At 33.0% G+C, this 26,807-nt stretch overlaps 1 protein-coding gene and 1 pseudogene across 1 annotated transcript in view; one reads left to right on the top strand and one right to left on the bottom strand.

Annotated features, from left to right (window-relative positions):
• Nucleotides 1-11,805, bottom strand: part of LOC105293139 (lipase member K) — a 34,032-nt gene extending 22,227 nt beyond the window's left edge. The window contains exons 1-2 of the mRNA XM_011361641.2: nucleotides 11,757-11,805; nucleotides 635-750 (exon numbers count right to left, since the gene is read on the bottom strand). Coding sequence (XP_011359943.1) covers nucleotides 635-739 — 105 coding nt within the window. The 5' untranslated portion in view covers nucleotides 740-750; nucleotides 11,757-11,805. The remainder of the gene's footprint in view (nucleotides 1-634; nucleotides 751-11,756) is intronic.
• Nucleotides 11,806-25,174: 13,369 nt separating this feature from the next.
• Nucleotides 25,175-25,965, top strand: LOC105293110 (annotated as a pseudogene).
• The last annotated feature ends 842 nt before the right edge of the window (nucleotides 25,966-26,807 follow it).

The following is a 26,807-nucleotide window of genomic DNA, read 5'->3' on the forward strand; positions in this document are numbered from 1 at the left end:
TGGTAGGTTAGGGGTATCTCCTGGATAATTTGGAGAGAGAAACAAGAGATGCTAATTTAAAAAACTTTTACAGTTCCATTCTTAAAGTCCTAATACAAATGATGTGGATGAGGACATCAATGGTATACAATATATACAGGAATATGGAGTATCCGATTTTTGCCTAGCACTATCCCATTCTACTGTTTTCCATTTGATTCTATTCCAATCCACTTCTGGTATGAATTTCTGCACATTAAGATCCTTTTGGTTATAAGCAACTAGAATCAATTCTGGATTACTAAACTAAAAGCATGTATTGATATAGCTCACAAATCACAGAAACTGCTCTAGAAAAAGCCCCAGGAAGAACTCAAGGATACTCTATATAGATCATCAGCATGAACTCATAAACCTTCTCTTCAGGAAGCCACCATCAGATGGTAGCTCCAACTACTAGGAGAGGAAATATTACTTCCTCTATTTGGGTCAGGTCTTTCAACTCTTAGATTTGTAAGCTATGCCAAGGTACAGGGAAGGAGCCACAGATTTGGTCAATTTAGAATTGCTGAAAACTAGACAGGCACATCAATTACATCTAAAAGTAAATTAATAATTCTTTTTCTTATTTTTTTTCCCTTAATGTATGACTTACAATATTCATAACAGCTTCAGGATTTGTGGTGCTTCCTTTCCTGTGATAACCATATAGAGGTCCAAGAAGAAGCATCCAGCATGCTGCTGCTAAAAGCTGCCACATTTGGGGTCTGCCTGGGAAAGAAAATATTAATATATTTGTCATCAAAGAGAATTCTAAAAGCGAAATTTGGTGTACTCTTTCTGTACCACTACTATGGGAAGGAGTAGAAACATGCTTCTAGTTTGTGCTTTAACAAGTAATATACTTAATTATTTAAGACTCATCCCATGAAAAATCTGAAATGGTGACTTTTCAGTAAGAAACAAAAGAATGACCGAAGAAAGTCAGAAAGGAAAGAAGAAAGGAAGAAACCAACATTAATTGAGTGTCCAATAGATAACTGGACAAAAGAAGGGAATGTATAATTTGCAGAAAAAGAAATATAATGGCTGATATATTTATCAAAGCAGACTTGCTAACTCTAATTATCAAATAAATTAGTATTTTTCTTCTGATAGTAGAAGTAAACATTGGCACAGCCTTTAGAGAAAGAAATTTATTAACATATATTACAGACTTTAAAATATTCATAACCTTTACTCAAGTATTCTAATTTTATGTATATGAAATTTTATATATATGAATAATGCATAAAATTATTTCTTATATCTTTGTATAATGAAATTTGCCAAAATAAAAGATTGGTAAAAAAAATTATGGGTGAGGAAGAACGGAATTCTTTAGACACCAAGTATTATGTTTATATGTGATATGTGAAATTCCAATTATATAATATTAGGGAATAAAAAACAATGTAAATGGTACATATATTTTGAGCTCAAAGATATAAGTTATAAAGAGAAAAAAAGACTAAGGGCCAAATTTTAACTATAATTATATCTAAAGGGTGACTATTTAGGTGATCATTTTTTCATTTTGAAGAACTTTCCATACTTTCTAAATTTTCTATATCCAGTATACTTTATCATAAAAAGTTATTTTTCAAATAGAAATAATGAAAACTGTCAAAACTATGGGGGTTAAAAAAATTATGTATATTCCACATTTGGCTTTGAAACTAAGTTTAAAAACAGACAAATAACTGCAAAAATAACAGGGGAACATTTTGCAGGAGACCTCGTTTGCTACTACTTTACAAGACGAAGATCTTCAAATTATAGAAAGCACTCTCTCTGCTAATCCGTTCTGTTTTCTTCTAGGAAGAGATAAAGACAAAATTTTATATCAAAGTAAATTTAGCTCTAAAGCTCATGCCCTTACCACAGGATTATGTATTTGCCCATGCCAGCCACACTATATATATAGTGGGGCTATATATTATGGGGCTATATAAAACAGAGTGGTCACTCCTCTCTCTTCTCTGTTTTCAACGTCACTTCCTTCTTTTTTTCTCCCTCTTAGTCAAATTGCTCTACATTGTGAATAGGATTTTTATATCAAATTAACTTACAAGAGATGGCAAATCTCATCCTGTAGGAAATGTATGCCTTTACTGCTCTGTTATAGAAAATTCTATGAATTTCCCTTTTGTCTTTGTCTAAGTCATAATGTCTGTAGACTATATGTATTAATATAATTAATCTATACTATAATTAATATGATTAATAATATATGAATTTTGTAGCAAATACGTAATTTTAGATTAATATATTTATTAATATATTAATATAATAATAAACTAATATTGATTAATGTAGCTTAATTCTGGTGAATCACTCTGATAGTGATAATACCACCAACAGCAACAATTATTATTACTATTACAGCTACGCATTGAGCACATATAATGTGTCAGGTAATGACCCAGACATACATTTTCCCATTTTTTTTTCAAAACAACCCCAAGGGATAAGAAATATTATCCCCATATTATTTCAGATGAAACTGGGTCTTAAAGAGGTCAAGTCATTTGACTGAGGTCAAACAGGTAATGATGGAGCCAGAGTCTGAACTCAGGTTGCCTGATTCTAAAGAAAATATTCCTAAGCATTGTGGTCTTTCTCACACAGTCCATTCAGAACAGACTCAGTAGGGCCCTCTGGCTGCTTTGTGCCTGATTTGTATTACCTATGGCCCATAAATCTCAGGCATTGTAATCACCATGAAAATCAGTGAAGACTCTTAGAATTCACTCCAGCCAAACCAAATAAGAACCCATGGGGCGTGGCCAGGGGTCTGTACTTTAAACCATTATTTTGAGTGATTTATATGCATTCCAATGTGTGAAAAATCGCTACATTGACTTGATTCTTTAAGAAAAAGAAACTGTTTCATTATCATCTCTGTCTTTTTGAGACCTAGCATGGAGATTCCTATAAATGTTTGTCAAATAAACAGATAGGTAAAAGAATGAATGAGTACATCATTTAATGGAAAGACTATCTCCAATTGGCTCATTATTTTGTATCAAATGTTTCTTGGCTGGTTTTGTTTCACCCCACTTCATTGGTCTTCTCTGACAGTAAGCTTTGAGAGTTAGTTATGTCCTCGATTCAGGACTCTATCTTATGGGAAAGTAGTAAGCAGGACAAGTTTTAAAAGTTAGTCTTTCCTTTTAAGACATTTACAATTTAGATGCTCCAAATTCTGCTGAGTGATTGATATTTCAGTCCTCTGAATTACAGTCACTGGCAAGGGAACATAGAGCCGCTGCATTAGAGCAGATCCAGCTCTCTTCTGAAATGGACAAGCTGGAGAGCCTGTGGGGCTTGTAATGGTGCAAAGGAGGAGGTCTAGGTGGCTAGCAACATGTGCTGCTTTTAGGAAGAGCTGGAGTCTAGTCCCAAAGGATAACACTAGAATGTACTAGTTACGACAGGTTATGTGTTGTAGCCATGACATAGAGCCCATTCAGTTGCTTTTATGTATTGGACCTAGGTATGGAAGGGTAACACACCCAGGCAAGAAAAGTCTCTGTGTTCCATTTTGTCAAGAGTGACAGGTCCTAACCAAACAGCCTTTCTTCAGGCACTTTTCATCAGGGCTGTGTTTACTGGTGCTTTCCAGGGGTGTGTTAACTTGCTCTGCCCTATTTGAGCTTCACATTATTAATTGTAATTGTTGGGTAAGTCTGCCTGATTCAGGTATCTCTTCTTAATGATACTCTATCATCCTCTGATTTCTTTGACCTGTTTTTATGATAGCTCCTGGATGAATGTGTCCCACATTGACATCCTGCTGGTTTGTACTAATTTGCATATAAGGATATTACACTAAGAAGAAAGCAGACATAAATTCCAAGGACTCTCTTTCAGTTTTTAAGATGAGAACTTTAGCCTCAAGTACTCACACTAAATCTATATAGAGTATATTGATTTATCACTCTAAATCAGCATTTCACACTGCTTTCTTATAAAACATGACTCCCATAAGATGCTATTTGTAAAAAGCACTCATGGGAAACTATGTTAGAATGTGTATATATAAATGGTATATATATATATATGTGACTCATATGCAGAGTCATAGACTATTTATATGTACATATAAATACACATATGTATATACAAATGCTATGTACAGAATTGCTTACAATGTCATAATTAAGGTTCAATATAGTCCTGTACTCAAGACTGTTTAACTTTGTTTTATGTACTCTTCCCCAGTCTTATTTGTTCTTAGAATTTTGTTTGAATAACATAAACATACTATGACCCCAATTTTCTAAGGAACACACTTGGGAAATGCTGCTTTAATATCTATTTCCTTCTATTCACTATACCAAAAAATAAATAACAACAAAAAAATCTGTATGATGTAGAGAAGGCTAAAATAATGCCAAGTAGCCAAAAATTGGAACATCATCTTTGAAGTTTTCTGCAGGTAGGTGCCCTCCATGATTGTGGTGAGAGCTGCTACAGACTTAACTGAATTTGATTGTAAAAAAAGATAATGTTAGACCACTTGTAAGACTCTGTTTCACGGTTTAAAATTCATCCCTTCTTTAATGGTTATTTTGCCTTTCCCCCTAGTAACTGTAGCTAGAGGAAAATATGAGACTTTAAAAGAATATTGCTGCATTTTCTGTTTCATATGGGTTTAAATATTTTACATCAAATGCATGTGGCGTATATAGGCAACTCTTATAAGTAAAGCATTTTCCACTAACAGATACACTGATGATGAAATCAATCAAAGATAGCAATTTTTCAACAAAAGAAATATTAGAGAACTTCATTCCACTTTTCTCATTGTGCCATTATAGTTACTGTCAGGCTTATCAGGCAGATGTTTATTTAACCAGGGCTTATGTTGATGCTTGGATAGTATTCTTGAAGAATCCACACCCCAATTCTTAATTATGTTGTGAAAATGGAGATGAGAATTAGCCAGACTATGTAGGCGCAAAGACTCCACAGGTACTTCTAAGCAAGCTCTTGTTCTGAAAACACATAAAGGCCAGTATGTACGGCTCTCTGATGAATCTCAGTCTGCTCAATGGTAAAGCTAATGATGAATCCCTGAGTGCTTTGCACAAAGTTTGAGTTAAAAGTCTGGCTCTGTCCTTTAGAGTTTAGAGGATGTGACAGTCATGAGAATGTACCTCTGAGCTCGCCAACTACAGGGGGCAGAACTGGCCATCGGCCACATCTACTGTGCTCTAAAATCCATAACTGTGTCCTCACTGAAGATACACACTGTAGGTACTCCTTAAGTGCTGGCTATCACTGTTAATATTATTAGTTGAGTGACTTTTGCTAGTCAATTTAACATCTCTGAAACAGTTTGCTTACCTGTATCGTGAGGATAACAACACCTTGTATGGTTAGCTTGAGATGATAAATAATGGTAAATAAGATGATAAATAATGACTATAAAACATTTAACAATACTTGGCACTCAATAAATGGTAGCTATTGTTATAGCATACTTTCTATTATTTGGTGATTGTTTTAGATGTGTATGGCTGGACTGTCAAACTAATCTTTAAGCTTCTTAAAGACAAGACCTACATTTTATACTCTGCCTATATTTACAATTTTCATATCTCTTATGTCTCTAGTCTTGTTCATGCTAGCTATGGTATAATTCTTGAACTGAATTGTGAATAAATGACAAGTTATTTTATACCAACATCTCTACTCAAATAGAAACACATAAAAGTAGTTGAGAATTTGTTTGCTGTTAACTTCTCCCAAGAATTCTCATTTTTTTTTACTATATAAAGTATCTTACTTATTTAATCTATCCTTATACCAAGGATTGAGCATCTCTATGCCTAATCATTATAATTATCATGTTTCCACAGGTAGAAAATGTCATTTTAGGATTTGAACAAGATCTATTTTACTCCATGTTATTTTCACTGAGTCTTGCTCCCTCATAAAATTATTCTATAATGAAATTTTTTCAAAGTATTAAAAGACATTAGAAAGTTTAGGCACATTGTAGTTTAGAACAGATGAGCAATTTTGTCTTAACAGATTTGAGTATAAATTCTTACCAGTGACAAAACTGAAATGAGAGATGGCCTAGAGATATGAAACTATCCTGCATATGTAGGTTGCTTGACAGCCAAATAAAAGATATGCAAGACAAAGCCAGTAGAAACATGCACATTACAATGTAAATAAGTTGTACAATATTCTCACAGCCACAGGGAGATGTGATGATTGGAATGAAAAATGTATGTATGTGTGGATGTATGTATGTATGTATGTATGTATGTATGTATGTATGTATGTATGTATATATGAAGTTCAAGTACTATATTAGTAAGAGAAATGTAATCATATCTTCTCTGTCATCATTGATGGAATACTTTTTGTTTCATCTTTTTCTAATGATCTCAGAGGATGAGAAAAGACGTAGGAAGAGAGAGTGAGTGGGAGGAAAAAGAACAACTATATTATAAATTTCTACACACGCAAACAAAAATTCCAGTCCACAGTGGTTTCATTGGTGAATATCATATTTAACATTTAAGGAAGAAATTATTAAAATTAAGAAGAACAAAATCTCAGAAATAGAAAAGGAAGAAACTCTTCCCAACTAATCTCATTTAAAATGACCTAAATAGCCAAAACGTATTTTCAAAAGGAACAAAGCTGGAGGACTCATACTACCTGATTTCAAGACTTACTATAAAGCTACGGTTATTAAGACTGACTGTGTGGTAGTGCCATGAAGATAAATATATAGTTCAGTGAAATAAAACAATTAGTTCACAGACACATATATCAATGGTCAATTGATTTTGGGAAAGCTTCCAAGGTAATTCGATGGAAAAGAATCGTATCTTCAAAAATAGTGCTAGAATCATGGGGGAAAAAAATTAAATCTCAACCCCTAATTCACACTATTCACAAAAGTTAAAAGTAAACTGTTGGTCTCAATATAAAAACTAAAACTGTACAAATTTAGAAGAAAACACAGAAAATCTTTGTGCAATAGGCAAAGATATCTTAGGACACAAAAAACATAAAATAAAAAAATGATAAATTGAACTTAATCAAAAGTAAAAATTTGTACTGCTGAAAAGACATCATTAAAAAATTTAAAAGTAAAGCCATAGACCTAGAGAAAATATTTGTAAAACAAGTATCTGACAAAGAAATTTTATCCAGAATATATAAAGATCTCTTATAGTTCAATAAGAAGTCAAATGGCCAGTAATAAAATAGATGAAAGCTGTGAACAAACACTTTACAAAAGAAGACTAAATGACTAATAAGTACATGAAAAGGTACTCCATATCTTTAGTCATAGGGAAATGCAAATTAAAACTATGGTGAGATAGCTCTTCACGCCCACTATAACAGGTGGGTAAGGAAGTTGAACAACTAGAACTCTCATTGCTGGTGGAAGTGTAAATGGTAAACAGTAGATAAAACAATTAGTATCATCATATAGAGTCTTATAGAGTTAAATATACAATATACAATGATCACGTGACTCATATTTTCCAATCTTAGGTTTTTACCAAGAGAAATGAAAACGTAAGTCTATAAAAAGATTTGTAAACAAATATTCATAGCACTTATATTCATAACTCAAATGTCTGTCAATAATGAAAGGGATAAACAGATAATGGTATATCCATCCAATGACATACTACTCAACAATAAAAAGGGAACAAACTACTAATACACATACTACATGGATAACCTCAATAACATTATTCTGAGCAAAAGAAATAAGTCAGATACAAAGGAGTACATAGTATGATTATATTTATATGAAATATTAGGAAAAATCAATAATATATAGTAATAGAAATTGAATCAAGGGTGAGCTGGGGCTAGGGATGGGGTTGGGTGCAAAGAAACTTGAAGGAACTTTCAAGGTAATGAAATGTTTAATATCAAGATTGATCTTATAATTGTTACATGGGTTTATTTATTTGTCAAAACTCTTGTATACTTATAATGGGTAATTACATGATAATATGGAAGTTATAACCTCAATAAAGTTATTGAAAATAAAAAAAAAAGAAGCAACCACAGTGGCTCAATAGCCTTATTGTGTTATTTCCATTTATTCCCTTTCTCAAACCTCTGAATCCCTGGAATTATTATTAAAAATACTAGAATCTTTAACTCTCTAGGATTCTAAGGTAAAGAATAAGACTCGAGGGCTACATTTTTAACCAGTATCCCCAGGTGATATTTAATAGAAGTGGTGGAGCATTCCTTATATAATTTCATTTATTTTACTGACTATCGGTGTTACTATATTTCATGGAATTTTCAATAATTTAATATAAAAAGTTACAGGTTGAAAATCGTATTCAACATAAGTCAGCCATCTTTTCAGCTTCCTCATTCCTAGCCCTCTGATAAAAAATGGATAAACTTTTTTACTCAGGAGAAAAAAAATCGCTGATGATTGTAGTATGTCATCTTAAAGATTTTTTCTCTCTCAATCTCTTCCTTCCTTTTCCCTCTTCCTTCCTCTTCCCCTCTGTAGCAAGAAGAATTACATCACCATTTTGATTTTAAAGGACTTTTAAATAGGACTATTCTCTCTGAGGTTAAGTGTAATTATGGCCCTGAACTCATTTAAAATCATATTTTTTGCCACTTTTTAATAGGTAATAAATATACAATACATTTTAATAATATTTTTAGCTAAAAAGAGTTAAAACCAGCAATGACAATAACAATAAATGTTTGGTAACAAAGGAAGTAAGTTTCATCTACCTACTTACCATTCTCACATTTATTTAGCAAATCCATAATGTGGACCTAACATGTGCCTTATGTTAATGGACTAAATACCCATAAATGGTTAATGAGAGTATTTACTGTAAATACAGTAAATATTCTTTGTAGCAGCCATATTCTGATTATTCCAAACAATGTGTTTTTATTATTCCAGGCTCAACACTGTGAGTCATTTGAGCCAAAGTTTGTTTTCCTCTTCTCAATAACGAAAAGCACTTGTTGCAACCTTGGTATCTAAAGCTGATTAATCTGTGCTGGTTCTACTTGCTCTGGTTTATTTACTTGAGTTTTTAGGAAGTAAATCATTAAAAATAATATTTTGTGGGTGCATTTCTATGTGATATGACAGCTTCAGAGAGAATTCGAAGAATTGAATGACATTATGTAAACATGTTTTTTTCAGCAATCACATCTGCTGAATTATGAATTGATGCTGAAGTTTCTCTCATCTGTCAATAAATAATAATCATAACTGGGTATATGAATTAAAAGAAAAAGTTTCATTTCTTAAGAAACTCATTGCTAATACAATTTGATTTTAATTCTTAATAACTATTCATTAAACTTTTAATATATTTATGATTCTTTATGTATTCTATAATTAGTATACAATTGTATACTAATAAAAATTACAATGAAAGATCATTAAAAAATTAAAAGATTGCAAACGTATTACAAGAAATAAAAATAATTAAAACATTGATGTATATTCACGTTTTAGTTGCAAAGAAGGATCAATAAAATTGACCAACAAAAGCGCTTTTAGGCATACTAATATATTACGTTAGGATAGATATTAATGAAAATATATAAAACACCTGTAGAAAGAAGTGGAATAGGAATATGAATTCAAGGGAAAACAAGATTTAAAATTTCAATCTATTAAATAGAAGTTTTTTTTCTAATGGATGATTCTAGGTATCAAATTTCTTTTCCACTGAATATAGTTTTTTAAAGTCATAATAATTTTATTTTAAACTGTTAATGTTTACAACGTGACTTAATGTGCATCCCTTGCAACTATTTAAAATTGTAATAGAAAATTTTATATTTCAGCATAAATATTTCTAAGTATTTATAGAGTTTTGCAAGATTTGTGTGGGGCTAAAGAAACCAAAACAATTTTTAAGCAACTTATGAATATAATTACAATTTTATTTTTAAAATATCTCAAATAATAAACCAAAAAACTATGACCTTCAAAAAGACTGGAAGGATTACTCCAAAATAATAATGGTTATATTTGAATTCTGGGAACAGAAAATTTCCCTTCTTCTACTAATTTACTTATTGGTTAAAGATTTTCCTTATGACTTTATTAGTTTAAATTACTCTTAAAATAAAAATACATTTAAGACATTTAGAAATAATTATGTGTAAATTTAAACTCTAGGACCTCTGAGCAAAGACCCTAGGAGTCTTCTTATGAGGCAAAGTCCACAAGTTTTAGTATTTCCACCCATAATAACTATTTATTTCTGCAATTCCCTGCAACTTTTGTTTATTACAGGATTTTTATCAGTGATACTGATGGCTGGGTTTGCCAGAAGACCTTTGTCTGCAATTAAAACATTTTGGTATCTGCTACATTTTCCCTTTTAATCTGCCAGTGTTCCATCTAAAATCGATCAGGATGTTTACAAAAATTTTGATTCCACCTTGTCCTTATCTCAGCTTTCTCCTTCGCAAAGCTCTAATATTCTTGTCTTTTACCAAAGAACAATGACTCACCAGATTATACAACTGTTAGCAAAGTTAATCATAATCTGAATCTAAATTGGTCCTCTGCTTTCTGAATTCCTCCACCATTAGAGTGAAAGAGTAATGAATCAGCAAGAGTGAGAAGACCATTAACAAATGAATGGAAGGAAATCATTACACAATAGGATATCCTGGCCTATAAATTTCAGATTTGAGGATTTAATACCTTGTGTCAAAGGAAGAAGGACTGGGCAGTTTTGATAAGATCTTCAACTAGGATGGAGAGGCCTATTCCTATCGTCAAATTTAGTGCCACACTATCATATTTCTAGTCTTAAGTATTAAGTGTGCTAAAGTGATCGTATATTTAAACTGATTTCTTTTTTCAAACATAAAGTACTGTAACAACTTTCTTATTTCTGGGAATAGAAAATAAAGGATAAGTACATTGTAAAAACAGTACAACCATTTGGTTTTGATATATAGAATTAAAGGACAATCATTTCAACTCTCAATTTTTGAGGATGATAGTAGTGCATTGGGGTGGGTCATTCTTATCTCCCCAGCATGGAAGGCAGGTCTGTAATTCTGAGTTAGTGGAACATGTTACTCTTAAATAATGTCCACATAATATGAACAACTTTTTCACTCCTCACCCTGTAAGACTATCATTATAAAGCAGCAGAAAAGGAGAATGGTGTATCCCTCACAAACTATTAAAAAGATGTTCATAATTTCCATAAGCAGAAATGTCACTTAGTACAGTGACTCCTGCCAATTATATTTGGTCCCACATTTCCCTGCAGATGATCCTGCTCATAATAAAGAAAATACATGCTTTCTGTAAATGCTAAAGTTTTTAAAACATTTTCCAAATATTATTTCCCAAACTCCTAGATGCACAACCCCAAAGAAAGTTCTCTTAATTTTTTAAAAGTATCTGTCACTAACATTTCCCAGGTGTAAACTTGTGATACCACCTCTCATTGAGATTCAAATACAGCAATGTCTGCTTTCTAAATGCTACAGCCTTCTGAAAAGAAAAACTCATTATAACATGCCTAGAAACACCACAATATATCCTCTCTATCTGCAGTGGTCACATTATACTCTTGTTATCTTATGTTAACTTAATAGAATCAAAACACAACACTCTTCACCAACATGTAAAGTTTTGTACTTCTAAAATTTTCCCATGTCCCACTGAAATACCATGACTCAGGCTCTGTAAATAGATCAATAGTCATTACCTGAAGTCTCTTGGGTATCTGTCTTTAAGTCCTGGGAGCTTCAGGTGACTCCAGCTCTTTTCAGAGGCAGCTGTCAGTGAGGTATGCTCTGTTCTCGGTAGCCCCAAAAATGTTGCAACCAGAGATTTCTCAACCGAATCACATTAATAATGGCTTCAAACACAAGATGCTGCCCAGGCAACCTTGTTAGGTGAGTTCTTTGCTAGTGACGAAAAAGGAGTTGCAATGGATTAAAATCCTGGCTCCTGCCAAGCCAGTCCCTGAGTTCTGTGCCTCAGGGTTAGATGAATTGGAAGTTTCTCAGAAGAATACAGACTCTCTATTCAGAAAATAATTTTCACTCAATGATGGATGCAATGACCCAGTAATATAAGCATCTCTATAAAATGCCTAATCACCCTTCATTGTCTAACCCCAACACCTACGCAGCAGTCCCCAACCTTTTTGGCACCAGAGACTGGTGCTCCTAACAGAATCTAATGCCTGATGATCTGAGGTGGAGCTGAGTTGGTGATGCTAGAGCTGAAGAGCGGCTGCAAATACAGATGCAGCTTCCCTCGCTTGCCTGCCACTCACCACCTCCTGTGCGGCCCAGTTCCTAACAGGCCACCGACTGGTCCTGGTCCATGGTCCAAGGATTGGGGACCCCTGCAGGATATTCATTCCCAATTAATGCTTTGGCTTTCCTAAATTTCCTCTACCTTGTTACGTAAATTAGATATTAGAAGGCAGGAAACAGAAAATGTACCCGGTTCTTTCGACTGAAGCCTAGAAAGACAGTGTCTCATTCAATATCTATCTGGCTAAAGGTGAAAAACAGGCTTTTTTTCTCTCTCTAACCAATCTCTTTCCTACCAGGCAAGCAGTTCCTGTGTCTCACTGGATGGAGGTTTGGTGTTAGATAAGAACATTTTAGGTCTGCATAATTTCTATAATTGATTTTCATAATTACAAGGGTGTAGATCTAATTTGATTAAATTAAACCAACCAAACTTCTAATATGATCCCAAAACTAAAATTTTACATGCCTAAAGGTCATCTGAAGAGGAAAAAGAATATTCCTGAATTTTCGTCATTGATTTAGGCACGTCTGCATTCACTCAGCATAGGAAATACATGGCTGCAAATACACTTCTATCAGAACTTGCATTTTAGTTAGGCAGCCAGGACTTAGTGGCAAGAGGCTGATTTTAAATATCTTCACATTTCTTAGGATTATGTCAGTTCATAATTACATTTTGATTCAAATCGCACTTGGAATTGGTTTTGCTTCTGTTACGATTGTCGAGACACAACTGAGTAGATTTGAAGATCTAATTGGCTTTATTAGGTGATTTATGAATTGGACAGTATTCGGTTTAGTTAGAAGCGTGGTCCAAGGAGTTGTACACAATAATGGCTTTTACAGGAAGAAGGGTAAAGCAATGGAGCAATTAATAAAAGAAAAGATTATTTTTATGACATCTTTTTAGGGGAGAAAAGACTGTCAAGGGTTTTATCATGCAGGTTGTCTCTTTTTTTTTTGAGGGTACGTGAGTGAAGAGAGCCTATGTGACAGATTTCTCTACTGATACTTAACCAGAAAATTCCAAACTGTTTGATTAAGATCACATTTTTGATGAAGGTCGAAACTGCAATTAGATCAGATATTAAATTTAGGTTAGATATTATGGGCTTTAGCACAAATGGTGCCAGTTTAGGCCTGTGGTTTCCTTTTTAACATTATGATAGTTTCACCAGTTTAATTAAAATTTCATACAGATTTATTTGCTTTATTAGAAAAGTTTTATATCCCCGTTTTAACAGGCAATTCTACTAACAAAGTACTACATTCTACTACATGCCATTTTGAGCCTCTAAAGAAAAATAAAACCAACTGGAAAAATAGTTCTTGTGTTGGCAATATATAAACAACTGGAATGTAATCTACACTAGAAAATCAGATTTTTTGGGCAAAAGAAATGGAAAGGTGGAGTTTTCAAGTATTGCATGGTTAATATCATTTTACCAAAAGCTTTTTGCAATGCATCTTTTACCCTACCCCCATCCTTCAATTCAAATCTTTGTAGTTTGGAGACTTTTATAGTAAATTATTCATCTATCTAAGGGCTTTCTACTCTTGAATTTAATCGTATCTTATTTAACTTAACTTTAACCTCCATCTATGATACCCACACCACACATTAAACCTCGGTTTTATTCTAAAATATTATTGCAAGATATTATTGTAAAGTATATACTATATAAGCATTTCACATAATATTTTATGATAAATCTCATTCTATTTCTTACTTGTCTTACTCTACGCTATGCTCATGAACAAGACTGGCTACATAATATGTGGAGGCCAGTGCAAAATGAAAATATTGGACCTCTGTTCAAAAAATTATTAAGAATTTCAAGATGACAATAGCAGAGTATTAAACAAAGTGTGACGCCCTTCAAAGCACAGGGCCCTATGCTATTGCATATATCACACATCTATCAAGTCAGCCCCATTTGTGAGAACACAGCATGTTCTAGTATGTATATGTGTTTTGTTTTTTCTTATTGTCCCATAGAATTTCACATCCACTTTTTAAGTATCCTGTCTGTCAGGGACAGATGATTCCATTTCTTCAAATTTCTTGCCATTACAAGCATCAATATTTACACTTTTCATTATGGAATTATGTGAGAATTTCTTTGAGACATATTTCCAGTGATGGTCATAGCTCATATAGTTGATCAGCTTTACTGTATGTTGCCAGATTGTTCTAGAATAGATTGTCTACTCCCATCAACAGTTCTGAGAGTACTCATTTCTCTACCTATTTAGTGTGATAGTTATGTTGTAATTATGTCTGCCAATTTGTCATTTTTCTATTCATTTCATCTACGATTTAACTAATTGAACAGAAATCCATTTCTGTTTTCATATTTACTTTTACATTCATATTTGTGCCTTTAGGGTCTTCTTTAAACATATTTCCCAACCCGTAGGTTACAAAGTAAAAGGTCAAAGGTGCTTTCCCTTTCCCTATCTTAGTAATGGCTTTGGGGCCCTCAGAGGAAGTAGGGCCCATCTTGATCTTTTATTTCTTCCCCCTGCCTTATTATGCTGGAGAGTTAGGTGCTTTTTCAGGAATACTTCCTCTTCTTTAATCAGGATTTCTAAGATCTCCAGGGTAGTAGGGCAGAACACTGGAAAGAACAGAATAATTTCTGTTTGACTCATGCTGTAGGCTGATGCTAACAATGATACTGATGACCAATGTATTTACTCAGCAGCTTGTGTTCTAGGCGTTAGGGGGTTCTTAAAGACTGGGTCCCCAGTCTGAACACATTTTAAAATCTATGCCTTTGGAAGAGTTACAAGGCAATGAAAATACTCTGTATGATACTATAGTGAGGGATACATGCCATTATACATTTATCCAAAACTATAGAATGTGAACCCTAATATAAACTATGGACTTTGGGTGATTATGATGTGTCAATGTAGGTTCATCCATTGCAACAAATGTATCACTCTGGTGGGGATGTTGATAATGGGGGAGGCTATGCACATGGGAAACAGGAGATATATGGGAGATTTCTGTACCTTCCTTTCAATTTTGATGTGAATCTAAAACTGTTCTAAAAAAATTAAGTCAATAAAATCTGTGCCTATAAGTCTGAATAAGGAATTTGGCATAATTTCATCCAGGAGGTTAAATGCCTTGATATTTTCATAATGACTTGTACTGTTTTTGGTTTATTGCTTTAGTGTACTATCCCCCTGATGTTTACATTCTTATGGGCCTGTTGATAGGAACCTATGTTAGCTGTAAAGTTTAAGATCTCCATTTTAGGGAACGTAATTTTCCAATCTGTGTACTACAAACCTTTTATATGTGTCTCTGTGTATAGTGCCTAGTATTTTGAATGGCTAGAGTATACTGGAGATTAGCGTCAGAGGGAAACAAGGCTCATTATCAGACAAACATCAAAACTTACTCCTTCTGCTAATGACTGTAGTAATTCATTAAGGCATCTGATTTTCCAAGGGAGGGGGTATTAAATTTAAAAAGACAAAAGATCTTACAGTTGAATCTAAGGTGTCCTCATTTGTAAAATGTCCCCTTCATTATATTGTGTACTCCTAAGAAGGAAAACTAATGTCAATCATATTTGTAAGATATCAATTGTAAAAAAGATTCTGAGTACAGAGATGTGAAAATGTAAAAAAATGCATTTAAAATCAATTAAATATAGTTTACTACAATGTACGAACCACAGAATCTTTTTAGGAATTTGTTTTATGATTCAAATTTACCTCTGGGTTAAAACACTCACATGCTTTGCTATATCAGGAAGTGAAATCAATAAGATTCTGCAAGCCCCAAAGATCTCTTCTTTAAACTTTGTAGAGGCTTTAAGAGGCCACATCTACTATAAAAAGAGTCTTGAGACTGGTAACTCAAACTCTGCTTGGAAGATATAATGTCCATTTTACAAGTCAGAAAACTGAAATTTAGAGAATTATAACATATTCAAAGAACTAGCTGATGGAGGATAAATAACATGACATTTAGCCCTTCATCAAGACATTTGATTCATAGAGCATCAAATGCCTGAATTATCAAATTATGTAGATATTTGATATTTTGCTATAGGTCTCATAGTCCAAATGGCCATCTGTATACACAGTACATATGTTTTGAAATATAGAAACACAGTTTATATTTCAGTCCAAATGAGCTTTCTAAGTCAACATTTATCTGTGTTTATTTATTTTCCAATAAGCTATATGTACAGGTAGGGTAAAAGTACATCCATTCTATAAAATGTAAAGGGGCAAAAAATTCTTCCACTACTCAAAATATTTCCTCTATAGACTGGTTGTCCACGGTGCCTGCCTTTATAAACAAGTTGGGAATTAATATTTTTAAAGGAGGACAGCATTACCTGAATATCAAAGCCAGAAAAGGACACTACTAGAAAACTATAGGCCAGTACTGATCTCTGATGAATACAGATGAATAAAATTCTCAACAAAATACTAGCAAAATGAATTCAGCAGCACATTAAAAGTCAGATTTATCTCTGCAATGCAAGGATGGTTCAATATATGCAAATCAATCAATGTGAGATACCACAGTCATAGAATGAAACAAAAAAATTGTAAGATCATCTCAATAGACTCCCAAAAAACATTTGACAAAATTTGACATTCATTTGTAAAAACACTTGACAAATTAAATAAAGAAGAGACATATCCCAATTTAATAAAGGCCATATATAACAAGCCCACATCTAACATTATATTCAATGGGGAATAGTTGATATCTCTTCTTCTAACATCGGGAATAAGACAAAGGTGCCCATTCTCACCTTCCTATTCAATACAGTACTAGAATTCTTAACCAGACCAATCAGACAAGAAACAAAAATAAAAGATATCAGAATTGGAAAAGAAGAAATATAATTGTCTTCATCTGCAAATGACATGACTTTATATATAGAAAATCCTAAAGACTCAACCAAAAAAACTGTTAGATCTAATTGATGAATTCAGTAAAGTTGCCAGACAAAAATTAATATATAAGAATCAGTAGTATTGTTATACACTAATGATAAATTATCTGAAAAAAGTAAAGAAATTCATCCAATTTATAATAGCATCAAAAACAATAAAATACTTACAAATAAATTTAACCAAGGAGGTGAAATATCTCTACTCTAAAAACTGTAAGTCAATGATGAAAGAAATCAAAAAAGACAAATAAATGAAAAGGTATCCCATGTTCATGTTTCGAAGAATTAAAATTATTAAAATGTTAAAACTGCTCTTCTGGTGAGATTCTTTGGAGAGTTCCATTCATAGCACTGTGGACAAGGCACACGGATCTCTATTCCAGATGCTCACTTATGTGGTAATAACTCTAGCTTCTTTCTGCTAAAGGTTTTCAGTCTTCTAGGCAGTCCTCTTGGTCAAGATCAAAGACAAGCATACAGTGACTGTCTCTCCTTGGCCCACTTCTTCCTAGCTTAAAAAGCAGCCTTCAGAGCATCTCTATATCTTTAGCTTTCCAGGTGTCAGACCCCAGGCTACTATTTCCCAAAATGCAGGGTATACATAAATGTTACACTCTCCAAGCTGTCCTGTTGAAGTTCTTTTCTTAGGCCTGAACAGAGGGGCAGGCACTTGCATCTCTGCTCCCTGGAGGAAAGTGAATGTGTAGGGAGAGGAAGAGTGAATGTGTAGGGGATTCACAGCATAGTAATAGGTTTCTACAGAAATCCTCCCCTGAAATCCCCAATTCCTGACCTTTTTTAGATTCTTGATATGTACATTGGGGGAGGTCATTGAGAGGACATATCTGCTGGTTGAATTTTGAGCTGGATCTGGGCAATGAGAGTCTCCTCACTTCTTTCCCTGTCCTTGGAATGTACATTCTGCCCACCTGGAATGTCCTTGGAATGTACGTTCTGCCCAATTCTGGCAGGCAGGTACAGAGATCTGCTTGTCTTGTGGCTATCAAGACAAGGCCTCATCTGTAAATTCTCTTAGTAAACTTGCCACCTACTAATCTGGAATGGTCTTCTTCTTCCATAGCTCCCTGCCCTCTATTTCTGGGAGCCAGTGTACAAATCAGCAATGTATGGGAATCTAAGAGGTAAAACATTTTTTCCTACCTTTATTGTAAGTAGTGCATGGGAGCCAAGACCTTTCACTTTGGAGTATTGTTTCTATTGCACTTGGTCCATCAATAGATGAATGGATAAAGAAGAAGTGGTACATATATGCTATGGACTATTACTCAGCCATAAAAAAATAATAATTTTGCCATCTGCAACAGCATCGATAGACCTAGAAGGCATTATGCTAAGTGAAATAAGTCAGACAGAGAAAGACAAATACCATATGATTTCCCATATATGTGGAATCTAAAAAACAAAATAAATGAACATGCAAAACAGAAACAAACTCAAAGATACAGAGAATATTTTGAGGGTTGCCAGATGGGAGGGAGGTTGGGGAATGGGTTAAAAATGTGAAGGTATTGAGAAGTACAAATTGGAAGTTACAAAGTGGTCATGGGGATGTAAAGTGTAGCATAGGGAATATAGTCGATAATATTGTAATAACTATGTGTGGTGTCAGATAGGTACTAGATTTATCAGGGTGATCACTATGTAAGTTATATAAATGTCTGATCACTGTTTACACCTGAAACTAACATAATATTTTATGTCAACTATAATGAAAAATAAAAAATATTTAAAAAAGAATAAAAGAGCGAGACTATTTAAGACTATTTAATGATATTCAAATCAGAGTAACAAGATAAGACTTACCCAAACTATATTTTAAAATTGATTTTAAGGCTATTAAAAATTAAAAATTATGGTATAGTATAAGAATTGACCACAGATTTACAAAACAGAACAGATAGGCCAAAAACAGTTATAAAATAGCAGAACATGGTGTAATACTATACAGTTAAGTATAGAGAAAAGGTAAAATGTTAAAATGGGAAAATAAACTGGGTTAGCTTATGAATCTTAGAGCAAAAAAAAATCTATTTAGCAAGAAATAATCATTATAAAACATTCTTAAATACTGAGATAATAGGAAATCTATCCAAAACTGACATCATTAATCATGAGTCAAAATCTGGATTCAGATCCAACTCTAAGTTTCTGTTCTACTATTCTGCATGCAAAAAATAACAATAAAAGAGATAAGAAATAAACAGTGAGGGAAAAAAATCTTTCAATAGGTATTTTAAACCATTTTAATGGTCAAGATTCTTTTATTAGGAGTTCACATGTTTGGCTGTGCTACTTGGGTTTATTTTTTAACAATTCAACCACTTCAGTTTGTAAGGGCAGTTATTTAAATCAATTGCCCAGTAATCAGCCTAAATGAATTCCCTGATTTGCTAGGTATTGAGTTCGGCTTTCAAATACAGGAAGAACTATATTGTGGATCATTTGCAACTAGAGTCCTAGAGATACTTTTCAATGAGGATGTTTACCTTAATAACTTGGGAACACATAAGAATGACTTTATGCTAGTGTCTTATAGAATAAGTGGCAGACAAATATGTTTTCAAGCAACCACCTTTTTGTGTCCTTGACTATCAGAGCTCCTCTGGACAAATTTGCCTTTCTGAGTCCACCATGCTGTTTATTCATAGGGTATAATGGAGATCCCAGAAAGAGCTGTTAACTGTTAATGAGTATAGGTAACTCATGTGGAGGTAAAAGAAATCAAATCTTGACATAGACAAAAGAGTAACCAAACAGTCCAGGAACAAAACCCTTTCCATCACATACTAATTATTCTTGAAGGCATACCTTGATATTTTAATATGAGGGTGTAAATTCAGGGAATGGTAACACCTTAAATATATAAGATGTTATCGTTATTAATAATGTGTAATATATTATTAATATGGCTGATTTGTCGTATCGCAATGTAAAAAGCTTTTTCAAGAGAAACAGAAATAAACTTGATTCTGATTTAGGAATTAAGCTCTCTGTTGGTTAAAATCATAAGCTAGAAATTGTAAGAGGCTCCTTATGTCGGATTAGATCAGGAAATATGGAGTCTAAAACCTAAAGCTTAGATATTTCAGTAGTAATGTGACATTGAGGATGGGGCCTTACAGGATTGATGTTATATGGGAGATGATGGGGCAAAAAGGACTGGGAAATGGAATTTTATTAGGAATGTAGTATTTGCATAGATTGAGTTTAATGCGGCCATATTGGAAAAAAGATAAACTTTAAACGCTAAAATGGGGACCTTAACTGGGTATATCTTATGGCTTTAGAGAAAACAAATTGCATTTGGAAAAATAATCAATATATAGTATTCTCAAGGATGAATTACACTATTGGGATTGGGAATTATCATCAATAAATATATGGCAAAGAAGAAATAAAACAGGAAGGAATACCTAGTATACATAAATTCTTAAAATACCTATAAACCAAATATAATGTATGGGAGTGTTTATGTCCTGATTTAGACAAATATTGTTTATGTGACAATAATTGAAATGTGAACATTGCCTGAATATTTGATAATATTAAGGGATTTTTAATTTGTTTGATTTTTAGGCATGATATTGATATTGTGGTTATGTTTTAAAATTTTCTTATGTTTTAAAGTTATATAATAATATTTCTAGATAAAATTATATGATACCTAGAATTTTGCTTTAAAACAATCTGTGTTGGTTGTAGTGGGCTGTAGATGAAACACTACTGGCCATATATTATATTATTTAGGATAGATACTTTGGGGCAATACTATTTTCACAATTTTTTTTTGTTGTTTGAAAACATCATAAATGAAAGTCTAAAAACATAACTAATAAGATGATGAAGTAAACCACACTAAGGGAATTGTAAGTTTTGTATTAAGTTTAAGAATATGTTTTTTTTAATGATTAAACTAATCCTAAATATGTTTGTTATTTACATGTGATTATAAGAGAATCTGGCATATTAAAGAAAGAGATTAGCCACATGGAGAAAAATAATTTAAAATTGTTTTTTGAATAAAAATTAGTAAAGACATTAATAATAGAGGCACATAATAATGTTTCAATAATTAAATAAGAGTTCCTATGTGTCTGCCTGTGTCGTTCAATAGAGAAGATATGAGAAGCAACATGGGTTCCCTGAATTTACAGTTTACAAATGTAGAAGAGTGATAAAAACACATCACACATACCTACTGTAAAAAACAAAGAGGTAAGAATGCTACCAAAGGTAACAATGTGTTAATTAGCATGGGATCATGTGAAAGATTTATTCATATTAAGACTTGATTTGCTGGTGTGGAATATTGGACAAACTTGGATTTTGGAGTCAGGCAGAATTGAATTCAATTCCTGGTTCTAATATGTGCCATGAAATTTTGCACACAAAGCTTATCCTTGGCATTCTTACTTTGTAGAATTGGTACGCTATTACCAATTTTGTAGTATATTTATGGAAATTGTGATGTCAAAATACAAAATATTTAGCAGCGTGCCAGTTCTCTCTACCTTTCATTTGTGGACTTATCTAAAATTTAATTCCTTTTTTTTTTTTAGATAAATTCTACACAATTTTTAACACAGGGGCTTAACATGCTAAATAAAATGAACACACGTACCATTAATCATAAAATAGAGTATGTAAATACTCCGGATTAAAAGGGAAAACCTAAGCAAATCTCCAAGTCTACCCTCTAGTGGCAAATTTGGGTAACTGCATATTTGCCATAAAATTTCTTATTCTAAAATAGATTGTGACTATCAGAAGATTATTTTAAATGATAGTAAGAGTTTTTCTCATAAGAATAAACTGAATGTACCTGTTTGGCCACTTATGGAATTAATTTTATAGAAGTTAAATTTTGGAGCTGTAAAAACAAAACACTGGTAGATTTGCAGCACATCCAATATAACCACAAAGCATGTTTCCATATTAATGGCATAGATTTCTGGACCTGTGTGTAATCTGAAATATCTAATACTATTAGGTCATTTAAAATTCAATTTCTTCTTCAAAATCTTTTTATAGCTGAAGTAACCAAAAGTACGTTATAGTAGATGGAAAATTATCAACCTCTTTAAATGATGCCAACATTTGTGCTTTAATTAGTGCATTTTGTGGCTATAGACTGCAATATCATTAATATCAACATTAGGCATGAGGTTACCATTAAGATTATTAATATAACATCATAAGCAGAATTTTTTTCTCTATTATTTCAATAGTCTCTTTTGTTTCATATCTAGATAAACAAGCTGGTAATAGCTAAGGTTTGTATGGAATAGAAGTATAAAAGTCACTAAGTTGAACAACATTTTAAGATATGAGAATTGTCTTTCATAAGAGATATATTATCTACCTGATTTCATGAATAAAAGATCACAATAGATATAAGTAATTTAGAATTGTGAGTTTCTGATTATAAAGCATAGCCAAATGAAAGCAAATCAACAGCATAACACAACATGGTCTGTTGAATAGACTTAAGACAGTGATTATCAGAGTAGAGATTACTGGTCAGCACCATCAATATCACCTTGGAAATTGTTAGAAATGCAAATTTTTAGACTTATCTTAGTCCTACTGAATCAGGAACACTGGGGTTTAGCCTTAGCAATTTGTGTTTGAAAAGCTTTCTAGGTGATTCTGATGTATGCTGAAAGTTGACCTTGAGATACCATTCTTCAAGGTATTTCTGCACTTCTTAGATCAGTTTTTGTTCCAGACTATCTTTTTGAGGATGTTTGAATAGCAGGCAGAGGTTATATTTCTTTCCAGGCTAGAGGGCTAGTTTGTTCCTGAGCAGTATAACAAAGAAAATGTTTTTCTCTGGGGCAGAGATTTCACAGGTTTACTAGTAGCCCCCTGTATAAGGTTGGGAGTTTCCTAAGTTTGGGGCTCCTCTCTGTGACATAGACTCTATAGGTGCAACTTCCACCTGGGTCTACTTTCACATCATCCCCATGGGACTTGGGAAACTAGAGGAATGTGAAGGTCATGAGGTCTACTGTGCTATGAGTAATAGATTCCTTTGTCTCTGACCCAGGAGTTTCCTGTCTTCTGCCAGAATCCACGAAATTACGGTAGGCTACCTTGCTAGTTTGCAAGATTATTTACATCTTTGACAGTTTAGAGCTACTGGACCAAATAAATTGGATCTCTCTCACTTTAGTTAGCTCTCTGCTTAGTTGTCACTTCTCAAAGGGGCTTTTCCCGATCACACTATTTAGCATAGTGCCTTGTGCCGTTCCTACTCCCCTATCTGCTATATATTTTATTATCACCAATTATTATTGCCTGATATCATAATATATATCTGTTTATAGTTATCATCAATCTCCACCATTAAACTGTAAGCTCTATGAGGGCAAGAGTTTGTCTTTTGTTGTGTACTTAGAACAATGTCTAGCATATAAATATTAAATATAAATATTTGTTAAATAAAATATCAATAATATATTCTATATAAGTTATGGTTTTTAACTGAATATAAAAAATTTTCTAATACTATGCAGATTTAATAGACCAGGAAGCTTTAAAAAAATTTTAACCTTATAGATCAATTTTGGCCTATTTCGATAATAAGTTCAGAAATATTTTGTATCATTATTTTGACAAACATTTGGCAGAAAGTATTCAGAATAACTCTGGGATATCATTCCAATACCTTCTCACCTCTTTTTGTTTGTTTGAACTTGCTTTAGAGCCAAACCATTTTCAGATCTAATCTTTTATCTCTTTTGTTGATTTGACCTGTTTTGAATTCAAGCAGGCTTTAGAACTCTGAAGAATACATGCTGAAGTAAATATGTGCTATGGGATGCTTTAAAATAAAGGTATGAAACAGAATTCTAATTTGAATTTAAATTTGAAGATCTCATTTTTATAACAAGTTCACATTACTGCTTTCTTGAAAATATATTCTTCTCTACCTTCTAATTGACTAGAACACACTCAGTTTTAGGTTACCAGATTCCATATTTACTGTAGACCTTATTATGTCACCACTTTGTTATGATGCCTTGAATTTTTTCACAGTTTATTTTAGCTATTATTTAATATTCTTGAGGAGGTTTTGAACTTACTGCTATTAGCAATTCATCTGAAAACGACTTCTTAGGGTGGGTTATTTGAGCAGATACTTAATCTCATTTGTATTTTTATTTGTTTTTCTGACTGCTACTTTCAAAAGAAAATTCTAGAGTGTCATTTTACTTATATTCTTAAATGCTTTTCCTTGTTTGGATTATATATGTCATATGTATATATAACATAACAAAGCAGATGAGGTTTGCTTTTGGAAACTCAACTTCCTATACCTTCTAATATCTTCCTTTCTTTACTTTTTTCTTGTCTCCATTCTTTCTTTTTCATTCTAATGTCGATCCAGCTATTATCTTTCTCTCTCACTTTCAGAGAAAGCTTACATTCAACTCACATTTTTCTTTCATCAGATATCTGATGAAAAAGTCTAGTAACACAGATATGCAGTATTACCCTGAGTAATACTTCATAAAATCCTCAGCAGCCCTGCTCCCCTTAGATACCTCTAGAAATATTTAATCTGGCAATGTAACAACTATTTACATCAGCTTTGTGCAACAAAATGACAAGAATATGTGGATTTCAGCCCTGACAATACCAATTACATGACATTTCTTGTGGTATTTAACTTCTCTGAACTTTAATGTTGTCACTGGGTAAATGATGAGATTAAATTAGGTAATTCCTTAGCTCTCTTCTTTTAAATTTAAAATACCATGATTTTTTTTAAAAAGTGAGTCATATTATTTCTAGTTGGAGAAGAGATAGTATAAATAAATAACTCCAGATTTATGAAGATTTGGGACTGCAGGTTGAAGAATTTGAAGCCTTTTGGCTCTCTGAGCAGCACCATGGTGGTCAGCAAGAACAAGTGCCTTATTAAAGGCAGCAAAAAGGGGGCTGAAAAGAAAGTGGTTGACCCATTTTTAAAGAAAGATCTGTATGATGTGAAAGCACCAGCTATATTCAATATAAGAAATATTGGGAAAATACTACTTATGAGAACTCAAGGGACCCAAATCCCATTTGATGGCCTCAAGGGTCGTGTTTTTGAAGTTCCTAGATGACCTGCCAAATGCTGAAGTTGCATTTAGAAAATTCAAGTTAATTACTGAGGATGTTCAGGGCAAAAATTGCCTGACTAATTTCCATGGAATGGATCTTACCCGTGACAAAATGTGCTCCACGGTCAAAAACTAGCAGATCATGATTGAAGCTCATGTTAATGTCATGTTGATACCAACAGTTATTTGCTTCATCTATTCTGTGTTGGTTTTACTAAAAAATGCAACTGTCAGATTCAGAAAACCTCTTATGGTCAGCATTAACACACCCACCAAATCCGGACGATGATCGAAATCATGACCCAAGAGGTACAGACAAATGACTTGAAAAAAGTGGTCAATAAACTGATTCCTGACAGCACTGGAAAAGACATAGAACAGCCTTGCCAATCTATTTATCTACTCTATGATGTCTTTGTTAGAAAAGTCAAAATGCTGAAGAAGCTCAAATTTGAATTGGTAAATTCATGGAACTTAATGGTGGAGGTAGCAGTTCTGGAAAAACTGCTGAGGATGAGACAGATGCTGAAGTTGAATGAGCTGATGGATATGCATCCCCAGTCCAAGGATCTGTTTAAAATTCAGACTTTTCATGGTGACAAATAAAACCTATTCATGTTTTTAAGAAAGAATGTTGAAGAATGGACAGGATCTTAGGAATTAGCTTAGAATATTAAGCATAGAGACTAGAGAAAGGAAGACCATTAAAGATGCCACTGCAACAGTTTAAGCATTATGTGTTTATAGTGATCATAGTGGACAAGGAGAGGAAGAACTGATATTTCAAAAAAATTGACAAAAGAATGAATATGAAATCTGGATATATTTTATCTTAAAAATATTACCTAGCTCATTTCATTGACAAAAAGCCTAAAATAATGACCAACCCAATAAAAATGATCACTCTCACTAGTAGAATATGATTTCCTAAAAGGAGCCAGGATTTCTTAGAGAAATAATTGATTCCAGAGCACCAGTAGCAAACCTACAAGATGACAGGTTTGGCCAAAAGGACTTTGAAACCAATTTATAGAGGCTCTCACAAGCAATAGAGGGGACAATTTTAATATCAATAAGGATAAAAATTACATTGAACTGGCACACACCATATGCATAGGAGCACAAATTTATTATAATATTAAAAAAGAATATTAATTCTAGAAATTGAAAAAGGGAAAGAATTGTGTGTTTTGAATAAACAAATAATATATAAAGAAAATTTTCCCTTATGGAAATATCTCCGCATACAAATGAAGAAGAAATGATTAAATTAGAATGTCACCATCCTGTAATCTCTAATGGACTACTGGATCTGGGTACTGAAAAGAAATGACCACTGACATCCTAAAAAAGGGGCAGATAGGCATTATGATCCTCATTATAGAAAAATGTACCATGGTCTAGGAAGTAGTTTTTTTTT

The sequence above is a fragment of the Pteropus vampyrus genome, unplaced genomic scaffold, assembly GCF_000151845.1.
Source record: "Pteropus vampyrus isolate Shadow unplaced genomic scaffold, Pvam_2.0 Scaffold68, whole genome shotgun sequence".
Lineage (NCBI taxonomy): Eukaryota > Metazoa > Chordata > Mammalia > Chiroptera > Pteropodidae > Pteropus > Pteropus vampyrus.